Source organism: Arvicola amphibius, chromosome 4, assembly GCF_903992535.2.
Source record: "Arvicola amphibius chromosome 4, mArvAmp1.2, whole genome shotgun sequence".
Lineage (NCBI taxonomy): Eukaryota > Metazoa > Chordata > Mammalia > Rodentia > Cricetidae > Arvicola > Arvicola amphibius.
The window spans coordinates 91728806-91749468 of NC_052050.1; the positions used below are offsets into that span (position 1 = coordinate 91728806).

Here is a 20663-nt window from a genome sequence, read left to right on the forward strand (position 1 = left end):
GAAAGTGAACCCGAGGGCGAGAAAAGGTAGCCCTGCTGCCCAGCCCTCAGGTCCTTCGGAAGAGGTTGCTTAGAAAGCCTCCATTCTGCCCTGATCCCAGGCGCAATGAAAAGCCCGTCTTCGTGCGTCTTCGAGCTGCGGCAGCCTCACTGAGCTCCTTCTGGCGCTGGGTGCGCACCTGCTGTCCAATCACCACCTGCATGTCGTCCTGCAGGAGGCGGAGCAGGGTGGGTATGGTTTAGAGTAGGGGTGGGGTCAGGTCAGGATGCTGGTCCACCAGTCCTACTCAGCCCCCGCCCTCTCACCTGCCAAGCCTCAAGCTCCTGCGTCAGCGCCACCTTCTGGCGAATGGCTCGCAGCAGTTCCCGGGACAAAGAGTCCCGCTCTAGCGAGACACGATTGAGCTCCAGGGACAGCTTTAGGGCCCTAGGAGTGGAAGGGGTAGAGAATGTGGTCCGAGGGCACTGGGTATTCTTGGACCTGGTGAAAGTCGCGCGCACGCGGGGTGGGGGGGTACTAACACCAAAATTAAGGAAGGCTGAAGCTTCTGAGTTAAAATGGAAGTTCTACTCTTGTCAGGGCGGTGGAAATCCGGCCCAGAAAAGACCAGAGAACAAGCCCGGCTGAGACAGTGGGTGAGAATGCCAGGCTCACTTGTTCACTGCTTCGTCCCGGTCAGCGAGCGCACAGCTCAGGGCTTCCTCGGGATTGTCCTGCGCCCTCAGCTCCTTCTGGCGCTGCAGCTCATCACGTAGGGTCTGTAGCTCTGTGCGGTGCAGGACGATCTGCAGGCCAGGAAAGAAGGTAGACTGGTACATGAGCCTTGTAGGACAACGGTGCCCTCCCAACCTGTGCTTGCTCCGTAAACACTGCAGGCAGCTTAAATCTGCCTCGGACTGGTACGGGGTGGAGGGGGGGGGTAGGGTAAGCTTTCAACAGGAGGGATGAAGGGAGACGTTTAGGGAGTGGAGCCCAGAAGGGTGGAGGTACTGGCCAGCTCAGGAAGCAACTACAGGTTAACTGAGGAGTGGGCTGGACAGTGGAGATGAGAAGGAACAGGACATTGTGGGCCTTTGCATCCAGTACCATGCCCTCTCCAACCTCATCCTGCAGCCTGGCCACTTCTGCCTCCTTCTGCTCCAGAATCTCCACTGGACTCAGGGATGCTCTTTTCTTGGGGGGTTCCAAGCTCTCTTCCTGGATTGAAGGCTGGGGACTGGATGCCTCTTGTATCTCCGGGGACAAGATAGTCTATAGGCCAAAGGAATTGATCAGTACTGCATGGAACTTCCGGGGAAAAGGGGGCAGAGTCTGCACCCCTCATTGGTTATTCTAACTAATACGGGGCTGGTAAGCTGAAACTCACTTGGGCTCCTTCACACTCATTGACATGCTGGTCTTGGTCTTGGTCGCTGTCAAGACTGTGGGCAAGCTCGGTCTGCAGGGAGGCACCCGACACTTCGGCTTCCTGGAGTCGCGACTCCTCCTCCAGCTCTGAGACCCGCCGCTGCAACCTCCGCAGTGTGCTCAGCGCCTCGCCAGCCTCGAAGCGAGCGCGTTCCAGCTGCAGATCACACAGATCCTTCCGTCAGCATAAAACCTGCGCTCTGCGGTGGGCCCGCAGGGGGCGCCCGAGGGCCGAGCAATGCCAGGGTCAGCACCTCGGTGAACTAGACCTGCCCCATCTCCTGAATCACAGAGCAACCTGGAATACACCTCCCCTCTGCAGGCACCAATTTCCTTACCTATAAAGCAGGGAGTGCCTGGCATCATCCTCTGCCCCAGGCCTGGCCCCATCAGGTCATCAGGTCCCCTCCCCTGCGCAGCCTTTATTCTAATTCACTAATTGCTTTGATCTAGCGTTTATTGATCTCTCCCAAGTCTCACCCTACCAGTCCTTTGAGGTTTATAACACCACCCCATCCCACAAGTGGGGGAACTGATTAGGGTGGGGCTGAGAAGCCAAACTATCTGAACTCACGCTGTCCTCCCTTTTTACTCTCTCTAGTCCACAGCTCCAGACCAGGTATTTCTGTCCTGAACTCTGACCTCAGTCCTCTTACCGGCCTTCCATCCGCCAGGCTCTGATGCACTTTAAGAGGGCATTTCCCTTGCTCAATACTCTTTCTTGGTTCTCATTTGCCCTTGAGGTCTGGCTTGCTTCTGCTCTTGGTCATTTAACTGATCACATCTCCCAGAAAGTCCTGCTGCATCGTCAAGGGCCTAGCTGGCCGCCCCCACCCCCACCCCTCTGATCACCTCTAGTTTGTGCTCTTTCCTCTCTCGTCGAAGCAGCAGCAGCTCCTCGTGGGTGGTCTGTAGTCTGCTTTGGCCTTTGTCCACTTCTTCACGAAGGCCTCGGATCTGGGTCTCCAGGTCCTGCCTGCGATCCTGCAGCATCTGGTTCTGGGGACAGGTGTCAGAGGTGAGGCAGAGGTGGGGGGCTGTGGGGCCAGTCTCAGAGAGCTGCAGCTGCTACTACCTCCGCCTGCAGACTCTCCAGCCGAGTTCTCAGCTCTGCCCCTGCCAGGGCTTGAGTCTGACACTGTCCGCGAAGGGTGTCCAGCTCCCGCTGCAGTTCCTGCTCCGTCCTGGAGGCCTGGGGAGGGGGAACTGACAATGGAGTCATCCGATGGTCTGGGTTCAAGACCAACCCAGCCTGCCCACTGACTTGTCCCCCATTGAGGACATCAGGACACCCAAGACATCAGGTCCCACCTCTCCAGGGGTCAGGGTCATTCTACCTGGGCCAGCTGCTGGCTGAGTCTGAGGTTTTGCTCGCTGAGTTCACTGAGGGCCCTTGCCCGTTCTCGGCCACTGTCCTGCTGCTCTGACCGCTGTTCCCCAAGCTGGGCCCGCAGGGCTTCCACGTCTCCCTCCAGCTCCACAGCTCTGGCCTCCCACTCGGCACCGCGGGCTGCCAGTCCACGGCGGAGCTCATGATTCTCCTGCTGCAGCCTCTGTGGGGGAGGGGAAGGACAGGAAGCCACCTGAATTGGCACAAACTCAGAGTCCAGGATGGAGGGAGGATCACCCAGATCGAAAGAGGCCAGTCTGTATAGGACAGACAAGAAAGCAAAAAAGGGGAGTCAATAAGAGTAAATGACACCCAGAGAGAGCTAGAAAGAAGGTTACAGGCCAGACAGGGGTGGGAGTCACGACTCTGATGCCCACTCACCTCCTGCTGCCGCCTGGGCTTCTGGACCCGAAGTCGTAAGCGGCGTTTTTGGCGCCTGAGCCTGGTAGAATTTAAGCCCCGGCCCATGGCCTCCCACTTCGCGGTCTCCAAGAACTTCTGTAGGCCAGCTTGGCCCAGCCCCTCTGCCTGGCTCCCTCTAATTAATACTGGGCTGTCCCACCCAGAGCCCCACCCCTCAATCTGCCCTCCTCCAAACCTGTTGGACCAGCGCACTGAGTGGGGGTGGCACTGTCTCCCAACCTTCAAAGCAGGAAGGCACGGGATGGGCCAGGTGACTCTGCTACAATTGTTACAATTATTAGCAGGTGTTCCAGCCAGGTGTTTAGCTGGTTCTCTGTCTGTATTACTTAATTTCACCCACTAGAGGGAGCATCAACATCCTCAGACGAGGAAACAGAGTCAGAAGCTAGTTGTGCAGGCAACCTAGGTAGTCAAACTCTTAACTCAATTATTGCTAGAGCAACAAAGCCCTGGGCAGCTTTGGGATCCAGTTTTCCTGCCCCGTGCTTAGCTCTGCTACTGTTATGTGGTTTTAACAAGTCTTTTTAAAAAACTTTTTAAAAAAATTGTTTCATGCCGGGCGGTGGTGGCGCACGCCTTTAATCCCAGCACTCGGGAGGCAGAGGCAGGCGGATCTCTGAGTTCGAGGCCAGCCTGGTCTACAAAAGCTAGTTCCAGGACAGGCTCTAGAAACTACAGGGAAACCCTGTCTCGAAAAACCAAAAAAAAAAAAAAATTGTTTCATGCATTTTATGTATGTGAATGCTCTATTTGCAATGCTTACATGACAGAAGAGGGCACCAGATCTCATTACAGATGGTTGTGAGCCAGCATGTGGTTGCTGGGAATTGAACTCAGGACCTTTAGAAGAGCAGGCAGTGCTCTTAACCACTGAGTCATCTCTCCAGCCCCTCAACAAGTCTTTTTAATATCTGCAAGTCCCTTTAACATCTTCAAATCCTTTATCCACCAATCCCTACTGTCATACATCAGCCCTATTCAATATTTCCCGTGCTCCTCTTAGTCTAGGGTCTGGCTATTAAGAATTGAGGGAGACCAGCAAGTTCACATTCACTGCCAGAGGGTCACAGGTAAATGGGCACATGCCTGAATCAGGCAATTTCAGAGAGGAAGGGCTATGGAGGAACTCAGGGAAATGAGGTCACTTAAGAAGGGACTGACATTTACATTGGCCCCTGTAAGACAAGTTTCCAATCAGAAAGAGGGCTGCAGTGGAACAGCAAGTGCAAGCCATGAGCAATGGCACACATCTGTGCACACATCTGTAATCTCAGCATTTGGGAGACTGAGGTGGGAGGAGGGTGAGTTCAAAGCCAGCCCTGAGCTGCGCGTAGCAGACCTGACTCCAAAGTGAGTCACTTAAGGAACTGAAAAAGACCCTGTCAGAAGAAAGAAGATGTCACTGACATCAGAGGACAGCAGTTCTAGGACTCTTAGGCCACAGGGAGGAATTTCAGTTTCATTTTGACTGAGATGGGAAAGCTGATACAGAAATAAAGTAACGGGGTTTTTTTAAAAAAAATTTTTTTTGAGACAGAGTTTCTCTGTGTAACAACCCTAGCTGTCCTGTAATTTGGCCAGGCTGGCCTCTAACTCAGAGATCCCTCTTTCCCTGCTATCTGAGCACTGGGATTAAAGGTGTGTGCCACCACACCCGGTCTGCTTGTACTTTTTCTGTTCACTGTTATCCAAGTCACCGATTCTGGGACTCCTGGGGCCAATGTGGGGCCAATGTGGGGCCAATGTGGGGATGTTGTAGAGCTTGAGACAGAGACGTGGGAGCTACCACCTGCTGGAGCCAGAGAGAGAATGAAAGATGGGCCGGGGGAATTAGGAACCTGGCTTACAGGTGCGCTCGGAGTCCTGAGCACCATTTCTATGCAAATGCTAGTCGGTGGCCTGGTGGGAAGGGTGCAGGGCAGTTGTCTACCAAGGTCAGCTTGATGCAGGAATCAGGTTTACAACAGGGGTACATGAAGGTGCTTACAGCTACAGATGTGAGCCCCAGCGTGAGAGTGGCTGACAGAGTGACACCCCACCCTACAACCCAGGAATGGACAAGAATGAAAAGAATATTCGTGGGGGTATTTAGCAGGGTGAAGGCTGGGAGCGGCTCCCAGAGTCTGAGTTTACGGTGGATGGTTGATGAGCTAGCCTTTAGATTTAGAGGGCCAACAGCTTGGCCAGGGTCACACAACCAGACAGGGATCTTGTCTGTTCTTAAATTATTCATGTTATTGAGACAGAGTCTTACTATATAGTCCTGTATAGCCTGGGACTTACAGAGACTAGCTTGGCTTCACTGATATCTGCCTGTCCCTGCTTCCTGGGTGCTGGGATTAAAGGTGTGTGCCATTACATCAAGCCTGAGATTACTTATTTGTTATTTATTGTTGTACTGGGTACCAAACCCAAGGCCTTGTACGTGTTAAAAAAATCTTTCACTACAGAATTATACCTCCAGTCTAGTTTCTTTTTTAGGGTCTCATGTAGCCCAGGTTGGATTCTAACACACTTTGCAGCCAAGGATGGCCTTGAACCCTTCTGAACTTCCTGCTTCCACTTCCCAAGGGCTAGTTTACAGGCCCCACCACGCCTGAACTTATGTGTTGCTGGGGACCAAACTCAGGGCTTTGTGTTTACTTGGCAAGAATTCTACCAACCCACCTCAACCCCAGTCTACTTTTTTTTTCTTTCTAGTTTTGAGACAGGATTCCTGTGTGTAATAGCTCTGGCTGTCCTGGAACTCCCTTTGTAGATCAGACTGGTCTTGAACTCACAGAGATCTGCTTGCCTCTGCCTCCCTAGTGCTGGGATTAAAGGCGTGCACCAACACTGTCCAGATCCACTCTTCTCTTTTAAATGAATGTGTGCATGTGTGTGCTTGCTTGCTTTTTTTTTCTGTTTTTCCTTTCCTTTTTTTTTTTTTTTTTTTTTTTTGACAGGGTCTCACTATGCAGAATAGAACAGGCTGCCACAGAGATCTGCCTGTCTCTGCCCCCTAGTGCTGGGATTAAAAGCATGTGTCACCACACCTGGTTCTTTTTCTCATTGGACAGGGCCTTCCTCAGCCTCTGGAGTGCTGGGACTACAGGCTGGCACTATCCTGGTTTCCCTGCTCAGATCTGTTTGAGAGGCATTGCCCTGCCCTTTTATCCTCCCCAGGCTCTGGCTCTTCTCCCTGCCCACTGCAGCCCTGCCCACCCTCCATCTGCTGCAGAGGCCGGCTTACTTCTTCACGCTCCAAGTGCTGAGTGTTCATCGTTTCTAGCTGCCTCCGAAGCTCCTCATTGCGTTCCAGAAGCATCTTGCCGAGTTCGGCGGCCAACAGCAGGTCCTTCTCTTTCTGTTGCAGCTGTAGGGCCAGGTCCTCTGGTTCCTCTGGCCCTGGGCCCCCTCCCAGGAAGGAGTCTCGGCGCTCCAGCACGAAGGGGAAGAATCCTTCATCACCACTAGGAGACGCACCCCCTGAGAGCAGCCCAGAAGAGAAGCTTGGCCCACTGGGGGAGTCCATGGTACCTGAGCATCTGTGGAGACAGTTTGTTGTCGATCCTGCCACCCTGTAGCAGCCCCAGGACTGGGCCCCTGGTGGCAAACACCTACGCCTCCCAATCTTGCAGCCAGGGCCTCCCTGAACCAACAAAGGTTAATGGCCAATGATGGCTGCTTAACTCCGTTAATGACCTCAGGGTAGATTGAGGCAGGAAGCAGCATGAAATCAACCATCTTGCCTTCAGACTCCTACCTTCTGCCTTTGCCACATGGCCTTTGCCTTCAGGAAGCTTTTGTCCCTGCACCCTGGTGCTACAAGTTACTCTCTGACATTTCCTGCTCCTCTTCCCAGTCCCTCACCTCCTGGGCACTAATCCTAGAATTCAGGTTCACACAGACTCAGCTATAGGAAAAAAACAGCTCCTTATCCTAAGAGCACAAGGCTCTCTCACCATTAGGAACCCAGGTGTGTCTTGACGCTTTAGCCACAGGGATCCAACTCCTGACCCTTCCAGAAACTCAGATCTCTAGCCCTTTGCCTTCCCATATCCTGGTTCTACTTTCTCAGACCCAGGTGTTTTAGCCTTGATCAGCTTTGTCAGTCTTGATGGCCATCGTGTACCCTCTCTCCTGAATTCCCAGTGGAGTCTCTTAGGTCTTTATTTTAAGCAAGACCCAGGATTTCCAGCCTCTACCCCTCCTGATTTAGGAGCCCTCATCCCCAGACCCCCAATTTCCCTGGGCCTTGGCGCTGACCCAGCGTAGGGCGAGGTAACTGGTTGTGCCAGCCAGCACACCACCGCCGCCACTTCGGGTTTCTGTTTACTTCCCGGCCCGCCCCTGGGGATGGTATCCCTGTGCTCTACGAGGACCGCCCAGGGACAGGGGCTCAGGGGCTCAGGAGGAAAGGCCTGATACCCTGGCTTCTTCATGCCAACCTCTGGGAGGATCCCCGCTCCCTATTTACCCCAGAGCGCGTGCACACCTGTCTCCCTCCTCTCGACAGGTGTCAAGTACAGCTGGGCCCGAAAGTCCCAAGTGTTACAGAAATCTCTACAGTCTAGCTGTGCCAGACCCAGACCCAGTGGTCCCACGCAGTGGGGACTGCTGTTTTGGGTATCCAATACCTGCCCACCACTCTCTTTGCTGCTGGTGTTCTGGCTTCCCGGAGCTTTTTCCAGAGTCCCTAGAGGCCGTTCCTGAGCTCCCTCCCTCATCCTGCCCTGACGACCGGTCTTCCCCAACCAAGCCAAAAGTCTGGTTGTCCCGCCCTCTGCGCCCCCTAGGCTCTCACCTGTCGTCACTAGGCTCCCTCCGAAGTTCCCCTGATCCCCGAAGTCCTCTTCCGGAGGCGGCGCCAGGTGCAGGTTTGCACAGGTGAGGGGGAGGTGCCGCGGGAGGGGCGGGGACGCCCCCTGGTGGTGGGAATGGTCAAGACCTTGTCAAAGGAAAGCCATCTCCATCCTCTTAAAGGTCCTTCATGCTTCTACTGGGAACAGTAATTGAACATTTACTACATGCAGATCATAGGCTGATGATAGAAGTCAGCTTCTTACTCTTCATGCTTGCCTTTGAGATAGAGAATTATTAATAAGAATAACCCGGAAAGCCCTCCACTAAGAAAGCTCTTTTATAGGAATTGTTTACCTTTGTGACATCCTAAGGAAGCAACAGCTACTGACAGTCTATTTTTTTAAATTTTTTTAAGTTTTTTTTTTTTGTTTTTCAAGACAGGGTTTCCCTGTAGTTTCTAGAGCCTGTCCTGGAACTAGCTCTTGTAGACCAGGCTGGCCTCGAACTCAGAGATCCGCCTGCCTCTGCCTCCCGAGTGCTGGGATTAAAGGCATGCACCACCACCACCCCGCTTGACAGTCTATTTTATAGAGGTGCAAGCTGAGGTTCGGGGAAACCACCGGCTTTGTTTGGAGCACAAGTTGGTTCTTGTCTTAGTTACTTCTCTGTTGTTGTGATAAAGCATCATGACCAAGGCAACTTATAGAAGAAAGCATTTAATTTGGGGGCTCCTGGCTCCAGAGGTTGAGAATCCATGATCATCATGGCAAAAAACATGACAGCAGGCAGACAGGCATGGTGGTGGGGCAGTAGCTGAGTTTACCTCTGATATAAGGGCAAGGAGAGAGAGAGAGAGAGAGAGAGAGAGAGAGAGAGAGAGAGAGAGAGAGAGAGAGAGAGAGAGAGGAGAGACTGTATCTGGCTGGTATGGGCTTTGAAATTTCAAGCCCAGCCCCAATGGCACCAACAAGATTACCCCTCCTAACCCTTCCCAAACAGTTCCACCAACTGGGGACAAAGCATTCAAATGTATGAGTCTATGGGAGCTATTTTAATTCACATCACCATAATTATGAACAGTGAAAGTGTGACATTAGCATTTTTTTGGATGGCAATGGCGGAGTCTTATGTATCACAGGATGGCCTCAAACTCACTAAAGAATAGAGAATGACTTGAGCTGCAGGTGTTTCTGGCTCCGCCTTCTGGGTGCTAGGTTGGCAGCCATGAGGCATGCACCACCACACACTCACTGTATGCTGTGCTGGGGTTTGAACCCAGGGCCTGGCGTGTGCTAGATAATTACTCTACCAACTGACTATAACCCCAGCCCTAACAACTTATTCTTTCATAAGTTCCATGCTTCATACAAGACACTGATGACCGGGCACCTAGGGTGGTTTGCCTCTGAGCACACCTGAGTCCATATGGCTCCAAATGTGGGGGGTCTCAGTTCTTTCATTCTGCAGTGTTGGGCCCCATGTTCCGGCAAGGCCAGCAGCCATGTATGGAGGGATAGGATCCAAGGCAGGTGATGTAGGACCAGCCCACAAAGTGGGACCCCAGCCTTGACTCCGTGGTTTCTCACAATTCTCTTCAGACACCATGGCCTTCTGAGGAGACACACAAGATAGAAACTCCAGACCACATAAAGAGGACAAACAGAACTGAGCAGTGGTGGTGCACGCCTTTAATCCCAGCACTCAGGAGGCAGAGGCAGAGGCAGGCAGATCTCTGTGAGTTCAAGGCCAACCTGGTCTCCAGAGTGAGCTCTAGGACAGCCAAGGCTACAATATAGAGGAACCCTGTCTCTGGGAAAGTGGTCTGCTGGCAACTGTTTAACAACAGTCTCTGGGGAGAACAAAAGCCGCAGCTTGTTACACTTACCAGTTTCTGTGGGATGATTTGAAACTACTACCAGGATTTCATCTGAGAGAGAGTGCCCTGGAGGCAGGAGGGAGAGATAGGCTGGAGTAGAACCCACAGCCTCCACTTTCTTTTACCCAAGAACTCTACCTCCTAATCAGCTTTTCTGGCTAGCCATTTTATTATCTGCTCTGTGTGTCTCTGGCTAGCATTTAGGACACCTGAGTCTTGGAAAGTTAGAGGACTTGGATCTAAAGATTAGGAGATAGACTAGGCAGTGGTGGTGCATGCCTTTAATCCCAGCACTCAGGGCATAGGCATGTGGATCTCTCTCTCTCTCTCTCTCTCTCTCTCTCTCTCTCTCTCTCTCCCTTCCTCTCTCCCTCCCTCCCTCCCTCTCTCCCTCTCCCACTGTGTGTGTGTGTGTGTGTTGAAACTCTAGCTTATGGGGAAAGGGACAAGGGACACAAAGACTACTTGAAGAGGTAGTTCAGGGGCTGGCACTCCTGGGTGCAGGGGATGAGACAAGGTTTACTGCCAGCAGAGAGTATGTGGTACACAAGTCTTTGGAAAGGAGCAAGAGATTGAAATCTGCCTGACCTTTCAAGAATGTCATTTGCCGCCCCCTCCCCAGCACCTGTAAGAGCAAACTGATGGGCTTTGGAGAACTGAAGACAATGCACCCTCTCCTTGGTCGGGCCACCTGACCCCTTTGAAAATCAAGCAAAGTGTCCAGGCAGTGGTGGCTCAGGCCTTTAGTCCCAGCTCTCAGGAGGCAGAGGCTGGAGGATCTCTGTGAATTCAAGGCCAGCCTGGTCTACAGAACAAGTTCCAGAACAACCAGGACTTCATAGAGAAAAAACCAAAACCAAAACCAAATAAACAAAAACACAAAATGTACCAAAAAACAAAAACAAAAAAAAAAAAAGAAAGAAAAAGAAAAAGAAAAAGAAAGAAAGAAAGAAAGAAAGGAAGAAAGAAAAGAAAAGGAAAATAAAAAGAAAACCAATGGCCAGCCACTTGGTCCCGAGCCAGCACACCACACTTAGCCCACAGTGGCAGGGCCCTCCAGTCAGGCAGGTGCTAAGTTCATCTGGACGTGATGAAACTCTGGGAGGTTCACAGCACACCCAAGACGTGGGAGGGGTGTAGACCTATCAACTGGAAACAAACCAATAAAACAACAGAGCAAAGGAGCTCGGTTCCTGGGTGCTGGCATCACGTGGCTTCAGTTCTTGTTCCAGTTTGGTTATTGGCCAGAGGTGTGTGTGCCTGTGCCGTACAGCTGACCTCAGTTTCCTTATCTGTAAGGAGGGGCAGCGTCAGCTCCTGGCTTGCCGGAGTGTAAAGATTCAATGAGAGCGACAACTACACTCCGTGACTCACCCCTGTGTTCCATTGTTTCCGCCCCCAGGACAAGCCTATGAGGTCATCCCAGTCCTAGGTGAGGAACCCAGATGTGAAAGGTAAAGCCGATTGTGGGTACGTACAGACCCTCGCCCCAGAATGTCTAGCACCAGCTAGAATGGAGTCTTTCTATGTCAACAACACTGGCTGTGAACACCCAATCATCCTGCTTTCGTCTCCAGAACAGCAGAGGTTTGGGAATGTGTATCTAGTTCCCAGCTCTGCACCTCGCTGTAGGCCACCCTACACCTGGAGACGTCAGTCCCATCTCCTTTTCACTACTCATGTGGAGGAAGAGGGGCAGTAGGGACAAAGTGTCTCCAGGGAGGCCCTGGAGAAGCTGGATATGAGGAACCATTCAATAGCCCTCCCAAGCCACCCAGGCATTCGGAGGCCCATGCCCAGCTTCCCCACCTATTCCCCTCTCCTCTCCATCTAACTAGCCCCTAGTGAGCCATGGCAAGAAGTGGAGGGAGGGAGTCTCCTTCTTAGGGAAGCCTTCCCAGATGTCACAGTACCTTAGCCTAGTTCTGCTGGGTATCTAGAGGCCAGGGGAACAACCCTAGAGTCCTCCCTTCTCCCACACAGGTAACAGGGCAGGAAGGGCTTGGTTCCAAACCACAGTGCCTCCAGGCTTTTATGCCATGTATGAAGTCTATGAACAACAGGCATATGTGGGGAGGACTTAAAAGCTTTGTATGAAATATTTCATACTGAGCACACTGTTTATTTTTTTAAATTATGTAGAAGCTTTCAGAATGTCAAGAAAATAGCTGCAATGCTTTTAACAACTACAGAGTAGTGTTCAGTACTATAGTGATGTCATATAGGCTATAGCAAAACTAGATGAAAGACATGCTTTTCCTATATATAGCTAGTTTATTCTGTGGGTCAACAAGAGCTGCTTCAGAGCCTGCATGTGGGAGGCCAAGGCTGGAGAAGGGTGATCTTGAGTCCAGCCTGAGCTACAAGGCAGGACGCTGGCTCAAACCCAAAACAAATAAGCTTCTTAAGCCTTGCATCTCATTTTCTTCCTTAGAAAAAAATGAATTATGCTGTGTGGTGGTGGCGCACGCCTTTAATCCCAGCACTCGGGAGGCAGAGACAGAAGGATCTCTGTGAGTTTGAGGTCAGCCTGGTCTACTAGAGCTAAAAGAAAGGGGGGGGGGGTGGCTGGAGAGATGGCTCAGAGGTTAAGAGCACTGCTTGCTCTTCCAAAGGTCCTGAGTTCAATTCCAGAAACCACATGCTGGCTCACAAACCATCTGTAATGAGGTCTGGTGCCCTCTTCTGGCCTGCAGGCATACACACAGACAGAGTATTGTATACATAATAAATAAATAAATAAATATTCTAAAAAAGAAAAAGAAAAAGAAAAAAGAAAGGGGGGATGGAGGAAGAAAGGGAGAGAGAGAAAGAGGGGAAGAAAGAGATAGAGAAAGAGAGATGAAGAAAGAAAGAGAAGGAAGGAAGGAAAGAAGGAGAAGAGTGGATTATATTTCCAGGCGTGGGGTCCATGCCTATAATTTGAGTACTCAGGCACCTGAACTCAGGCCAGCTCGGCCTATGTACAAACTTTCAGACCATCCTGGACTACAAGCAGGAGACTCAATCTCAAAACACTGGGCAGGGGAAAATAGTGTGCTGTGTTTGGGATGGGAGAGATGCTCTGTAGACAAGGAGACAATTCTCCTGGGACCAAGGCGTCCTTCGTCTTCTCCATCGTTCTCTTGCTCTTTGATCCTTTGCCCCTCCCCCTTTTAATTTTCTATTCCAGGTTGTTTAACTCAGTGCACAGTAATATTCCTTTCCAGTGCTCTCTTCAGTTAGCGGGGTTTTGTTTTGGTTTACTTGTTTTTTCAGTACCAGAGATTGGATCCAGGGTCTCACAAATAGTGGGCAAGTGCCCTTGACTTAAAAAAAAAAAAGACTTGGGGCTGGAGAGAAGGCTCAGAGGTTAAGAGCACCGACTGCTCTTCCAGAGGACCCGAGTTCAATTCCCAGCACCCACATGGCAGCTTACAACTGTCTGTAATTCCTGTTCCAGGGTATCCAACACTTCACACAGACATACATGCAGACAAAACACCAATGTACATAAAATACAAATAAATTATTAAAAAAAGCATTTTGAGCTGGGCGGTGGTGGCACATGCCTTTAATCCCAGCACTTGGGATGCAGAGATAGGTGGATCTCTGTGAGTTTGAGGCCAGCCTGGTCTAAAGAGTGAGTTCCAGGTCAGGCTCTAAAGCTACAGAGAAACTTTGTCTCAAACAACAACTGGTGTGGGACAATGGTCTGTATTCTGTCAATTATATTTTAAATAAACGCTGATTGGCCAGTAGCCAGGCGGGACAACCAGATAGGAGGTAGAGGCAAGTCAGTGAGAACAGGAGAATTCTGGGAAGAAGGAAGCCCTAGTCTACAGTCCTGTCCCAGCCACAGAAGAAGCAAGATGTGACTGCCCGGCTGAATAAGGTACTGAGCCACATGGCTAACACAGATAAGAATAATGGGCTAATATAAGTTGTAAGAGTTAATAAGAAGCCTGAGATACTGGACCAATCAGTTTACAACTAATGTAGACTTCTGTGTGATTTCTTTGGGATTTAACAACTGCGGGAACCAGGTGGGACAGGAACCCCCCCAACAACAAACAATAACAACAACAAAGTTTTTCGATCCTGGGCTTGGTAGCAGAAACCTGCAGAGGCAGGCAGATCTCTGAGTTTGAGATCGGCCTGGACCACAAATTGAGTTCCAGGACAGACAGAGCTGTTATACAGAATTCTGTCTTGGGTTGGGTCGGAGTATTTTGAGGAATTCCAGCATTTGGCAGGCAGATCTCCAGGACTATGAGACCAGCCTGGTCTACATAGTGAGTTTCAGTACAGCCAGAATTATGAAGTGGGCCCCTGTCTCAAAACAAAAACAAAAGGTCATGGAAGAAGCAGAAACTTTGCTTTTGGCCTGCTTGTCCCCACTCTCCACGGCAGGCTCATCTATCCTGTTGCTGAGGCATTCCTTCACCAATATGAGAACTGACTTCTGGATTCCAGTGTAGACTGCAGACCAGAGCTCTCCAGGAATATTCCAGGTTTTCAGTGCCAGACCGGGACTGCTGAGACATTCAGTACCTCCCAGGCCTGTCCAGTGTGAGTCAGCCATTGCTGGACTACACAGACCACACCCTACTTACTTCTGCCTTGGATACCCAACACAGCTGCTAAGCCAGCCCATCTTCAGCTCCTTTCTTTCCTTTTTTTTTTTTTTGGTTTTTCGAGACAGGGTTTCTCTGCAGCTTTTTTAGAGCCTGTCCTGGACCTAGCTCTTGTAGACCAGGCTGGCCTCTAACTCACAGAGATCCGCCTGCCTCTGCCTCCCGAGTGCTGGGATTAAAGGCGTGCGCCACCACCGCCTGGCTTCTTCAGCTCCTTTTGACTTGGGATAATTTCATCCAAAATGGGTCTAAGTTCAAAGTACCAGGTGGGTAGGTGCTTGGGATGCAATTAGCTCCTAGTTTTTCCATCATTCTCTGTGTGCCTCCGTGGGCATAGGACCACCTACTCAGGAAGAGTATGAAGACATTAGCTCTGGAGTCCCTTGGATGTCATGTATCTACTGTCACCTGCTGCGAGAGGGATGTCATGGGGCAGCACTGCCAGCTCTGGGTGAGGGAGGCCTGGAATTCTGAAGGCCATGCTTCAGAGCCTAGAATAGGGACCTGTACCCAAGGTTAGGTCCTCGGTCACTCCCTTGGTATTCAAAGCTGAGCCACCACTATGAGGACATCTAGAACTTGGGTAAGGAGCTGCTTGCTGAATCCTGTGGTTTCCTGACTTGGGCCTTTTGGGGACACAAACCCAGAGAGCTTCCTGAAGCAGGGGGAAGAGCCCCTGGCTCGGTTCCTACACCTGCAATGCAGAAGTAGGTACAGGCATCTCCAGAAAGCGGAACCCTCCAGCATACCTACCCAGAGCCCACCCTCAAGTTCTTTCAGCCCTCTCTGCTCCAGGGAGCGAGTACTGGAGTCTGAGAAACCCAGCGTTGGTGATTTAGAATGATGTCCCTTGCCTGCTCCAGCCAGCCACCACCTAGGGTAGCCAGAATCTTGTTGACAGCTAACCCCACTCCAGTAACAGTGAATCCCCAGCTTCCTCCTCCCACTTTCTTTGGTGACCAGGATCCAAGAGTTTTCTAGGTGCTTCATTGGATGGTCCTTTGAAAGCAGGTGGCCTTACCTAAGCCCTATGTTTCTTCACATGTCATGGAAGGCCCCTGCCTTTTGACATGCTACACATCTTTATCTAACTAAAATATCCCCAAACCAGGAAAAAAAATATTTGGAGACAGGTATTCACTATGTAGCCCAGGTTGGCTCCAAATCCTGATCCTCCTGCCTCAACCTCCCAAGTACTAGGATTACAGGCTCACAACCATCAGACTTAGCTTCTCCTCTGGATTTTGGGTGATATTCAAAGCAGAAAGAAGGCCAGGCAGCGGTGGCGCACGTCTTTAATCCCAGCACTCGGGAGGCAGAGGCAGGCGGATCTCTGAGTTCGAGGCCAGCCTGGTCTACAAGAGCTAGTTCCAGGACAGGCTCTAGAAACTACAGGGAAACCCTGTCTCGAAAAACTAAAAAACTAAAAAAATAAAAAATAAAAAACAAAGCAGAAAGAAGCCAAGGGAGGCCAGGTGTGATGGCTTTTGTTGTAATTCCAACACTCTGAGGCAAGGGGATTGATGGGAGTCTGACACCAGCCTGGGCTATACAGTGAATTCCAAGCCAACCTGTACTACGTTATGAAATCTTGTCTTATAACTGAAAAACAAAGCAAAACAAAAAACAACTGGGGATATAGCTCAGTGCTTAAAGCGTTCGCCTAACATCCGAGGCTCTAAATACAATTCCTAATACCCCATAAACCAGGCATGGTGCAGCCTGTGATCTCAGCACTGGGAGAAGTAGGAGGAGGATCAGCCGTTCAGAGTCGTGCCTGGGCTACATGAGGGCCCAGATGAAAAGAGAAAAGAAGAAAGCCACTTGTGGGCCATTCAGATTCTTTTTCATTTCCCGTTTAGGTGGAATACAGGTTTTCATTTCTTTTTCATAAGGGCCTTTTCCGTTCTGTTAGGTCATCAAAAGTTTTCTTTCTCTTTTGCAGATATATAATATTCTTATTCTGAGAAAGCCCTGTGTGTAGTACCACATCCTGAAGTCCTAACACATGGGAGGTAGCGTCAGGAGCATCGGGGGTTCGAGGGCAGCTTCAGCAATATGAGTTCAAGGGGTGGGGGAGACACAGAGTGGGGAAAAAGAGCACTGTGATCTCTGGTTACTTCTTTCCTTCCCCGGGAAAACGCGTATCAGCCCTGCCTGTGAGGGCCACCGTTTCTGCTCTTCCCAGTTTTCCTTGCCTGTGTCTTCCTCAGCGGCACCACCTAAGGCCTGCTTACCTTCCATGGCCCTCAGCACTCACCGTAGAGCTAAAGAGACTGCCCAATACTTGATTTTTTAATGTGAGCGTGTGTGCCTTAGTGCATGGATGTGCACCACAGTGTGCAGGAGCCCACAGAGGTCAGAAGAGAAACCCAGCTCTGCTCAACTTGCTGCTTAAAAAAAAAAAAACAAAAAACATTGTTTTCAAGGTCTTGTGAGATGGCTCCACACCCGCCATTAAGTCTGACTACCTGAGTTCAAGCCCTATGACCTACATGGTGGACGGAGAGGACCGACTTCCATACCTCCACACACATGTACTGTGGCGCCCTAGCACCTTACCAGACACATTCAAAATGCATAAATAAGAATGTTTCCAAGATCCACCCGCAGTTAAAACAAGCCAGCTAAGTGTGAGGGTGGAGGCCTGCGATCCCAGCACTCCTGAAGCTGAAGCCGGGATGATTTCCATTAGTTGGAATAGCCTGAGCTACATAGTAAGTTCCAGGCCAGCCTGGACTATATATCAAGATTTTGCCTTAGCTGAGCATCGAAGTAAATGCCTATAATCCCAGCATTCAAGAGATGTGCAGACAGGAAGATTGGGTGTTTGGGATCATCTTAGGCTCCTTAGCTTGTCCAAGGCCAGCCTGTGCTACATGAGAGTCTGTCTCAGAAACAATAGCAACCACAAACCCTATTCTAAGGGTCAAGAAAACAATCAAAAGTCAACCTGTCGAGGTTGGGATTTTAGTTTCTCAGGACTGATAAGGCAAATTGTCCCGGACTATGATTTAAGAAGAGCAACGTGCTTTTCCACAGTTCCGGAGGATGGAAGTCCGACCATCAGTGCCCCCTCCTCTGGGGTTTCCAGAGCAAGTGCCCCTGTTTTCTCCCAGCCTCCAGGGTTTGAGAAATGCTCCACACTTCTTGCCTTTCACCTTTCCTTGCCCTCTGTGTTTCTATGACTCAAACCACCATTGACTCTCCTTGACCAGGATGTCAGTCATTGGATGTACAGCCTGTCTAATCCAGCATAGTCTTGTGGGAAGATCCTTAGAGTACATCGCAAAAATCCTAGTTCCAAATAAAGTCACAGGCTTAGGTCTTTGGACACTGGGCTTCTTCATATATTCCAGGGGATTCAAGAATTAATATATAAGTTTAAATGCTTGTTTGGTTTTTCGAGACCATTTTTTTTTTTGTATAGCCCTGGCTGTCCTGGAACTGGCTCTGTAGATCAGGCTGGCTTCAAACTCAAGAGATCCACCTGCCTCTGCCTCCTGAATACCGAGACTAAAGGTGTGCATCACCATGCATGGCCAAATTTAAAATCTGAAAATTTTTTTTTTAACCTTTGGTTTTCCACGAAGACACTGAACTAAGGCCTCCAGAATGCTGGAATGTTCTTTTTTTTTTTTTTTTTTTGGTTTTTCGAGACAGGGTTTCTCTGTGGCTTTGGAGCCTGTCCTGGAACTAGCTCTTGTAGACCAGGCTGGTCTCGAACTCACAGAGATCCGCCTGCCTCTGCCTCCCGAGTGCTGGGATTAAAGGCGTGCGCCACCACCGCCCGGCCAGAATGCTGGAATGTTCTAACGTGGAACCACATCACAGCCCTTAAGTGTTTTTGGTTTTGTTTTTAGCTGATGTTGGCTTTGAACTTCTGACACCTGCTCATATCTGAGCACTGGGATTACAGGTTTGTACCTGTACCACTGCACTCATTTTACGTGATGCTGGGGATGAACCCAGGGCTCCATGCATGCTAAGTAAGTACGCTACTCACTGAATTGCATCCCTGTCTGTGTGTGCCTTAAATATGATGAGTTTGGACACAACACAGCATAATCACCATGACCATGAAAACCGATCCTCTAGGGAGCTCCCCCAAGACCAGCCAAGGTCAAACCCCTGGCGACTGAACCACTGTTTTCATGGCTTTTCCACATTGCCCCCTAAAGAAAGATTTGGGGGCTGGAGAGATGTCTCAGAGGTTGAAGAGTACTTGCTGCTGGTACCTGGCTTTTTCTTTTGGGCCACCAACCAGCTCCCAAACCATGACACGGGGATGACTTAGTTATGAGTGCTTGGCCGACTTAGGCTCCGTTCTGGCTGGCTCTTGTGTAACTTAACCTGTTTCTCTTTATCTGCATTTTGCCTCAGGGTTTTTTACTTTCCTTCGGTTTGTCTTGGTTTCACTGCTCCTTGTGTCTGGCTGGTGGCTTCCTGGCTTCTGGGCCCGGGCGTGTCCCTCTCTTTCTCCCTTGTTCTCTCCTCTTTCTTCTCTCCTTTGCCTAGATTTCTCCTCCTACTTATTCTCTCTGCCCGCCAGCCATACCCATCTCTCTTCTCCCTAGCTATTGCCTGTTCAGCTTTTTATTAAACCAAACAGGTGCCTTAGGCAGGCAAGGTGAAACAAGTGCAACACTTCTTTACACAATTAAACGGATGTAAGCCGACTTTGCCTAGTTAAAGTCATGGTCCACCATAGCTGCTCCTGCAGAGGGTTCAATCCTCAGTACCACGTGGTGGCCCGCAACTACCTGTAGCTTCAGTTCTAGGCGATCTGGTGGCCTCTTCTGGTGGTCTTGGGAACCAGATACACATGGTGCACATGAATGAATTGAATGCAGGCAAACCACTCATACTCATAGATAAATAATTTTTTAAAAGGAAGTCATAGATAGGATGTGGGCCTTTGGGTTTGACACTCTGTGTGTGTGTGTGAATTGTGTAAGCATATGTTTTTGTGATATATATATATAATATATATATATATTATATATATATATATATACATACATATGTGTGAACATACATACAGAGGCCAGAGGTCAGTGTTGCATGGCTTTCTTCAATCCTTCTTTATTTTTAAAACATTTTATTATTTGACTTATGTGCATGAGTGCATATATGTGTGTGCACATGCATGAAGGTGGTACCTACAGAAGCCAGCCCTTCATCTTTTCTTTCATTTGCATTTTGCTGGTTTTTTTTAATATTTATTATGTATACAATATTCTGTCTGCGTGTATGCCCACTGGCCAGAAGAGGGCACCAGATCCCATTACAGATGGTTGTGAGTCACCATGTGGTTGTTGGGAATTGAACTCAGGACCTTTGGAAGAGCAGGCAATGCTCTTAACCTCTGAGCCATCTCTCCAGCCCCGTTTGTTTTGTTTTTGAGAGAGGTGTCTCACTGTGTACCTCTGGCTGGCCTGGAACTCGCTCTGTAGACCAGGCTGGCTTCGAACTCACAGAGATCCACCTGCATCTGCCTCCCAAGGGCTAGGATTAAAGTCCTGCGCCACCACCCCAGGCTTCATCTTTGTTTTTTGTAACAAGATCTCTTGCTGAGCCTGGAGTTAACAGGTACAGCTAGGCTGGCAGGCCAGTGCGCCTCGGGGATGTGCTTATCTCTGCCCACCCTCCAGCAATGAGGTTACAGATATGGAATTCTACAAGCACTTTACTAAATGAGCTGCCTCTTCGCTAGCTCAGTCTGGCTTCTTAAGATCCTAGGATGCTCTGACATTCACTGTCACTAGGTTTGAAAACCCTTCAGTTAAGGAAGGGTTGTGGAAGAATCAAACAGATGCTCACCACTTCCTCTCCGACTGCGAACACTGCATAGACAAATGCACACTTTCCATTCTGGCTAGACTATTGTCTACTTTAGCTCATATCTCCTGAGGACAAGGCTTTCTTCTTTCTCATTTTTATTTTTTTATTCTTTTGGTTTTTTGAGACAGGGTTTCTCTGTGTAGACCTGACTGTCCTGAAACTAGCTCTACAGACCAGGCTGGTCTCGAACTTAGAGATCCGCCTGCCACTGCCTCCCGAGGACTGGGTTCAGAAGTGTGCACCACCACCACCCGGTTGTAGTTCGCTCTCAGTTTCTTTTCTTTTCTTTCTTTTTTGGGACAGGATCTCACTAGCCTCGAAC

The 20663-nt window shown here is 49.9% G+C and overlaps 1 protein-coding gene across 1 annotated transcript; it reads right to left on the minus strand.

Annotated features, from left to right (window-relative positions):
• Positions 1-46: 46 nt before the first annotated feature.
• Bicdl2 (BICD family like cargo adaptor 2) lies at positions 47-8035 on the minus strand. Its single transcript, XM_038328798.1, has 10 exons — positions 8007-8035; positions 6453-6747; positions 2745-2960; positions 2483-2599; positions 2260-2406; positions 1367-1564; positions 1102-1251; positions 655-785; positions 306-426; positions 47-208 (listed from the first exon to the last, which is right to left on the minus strand). The coding sequence occupies exons 2-10, from the start codon at positions 6732-6734 to the stop codon at positions 47-49; spliced, it is 1524 nt and encodes a 507-aa protein (XP_038184726.1). The 5' UTR covers positions 6735-6747; positions 8007-8035.
• Positions 8036-20663: the final 12628 nt, after the last annotated feature.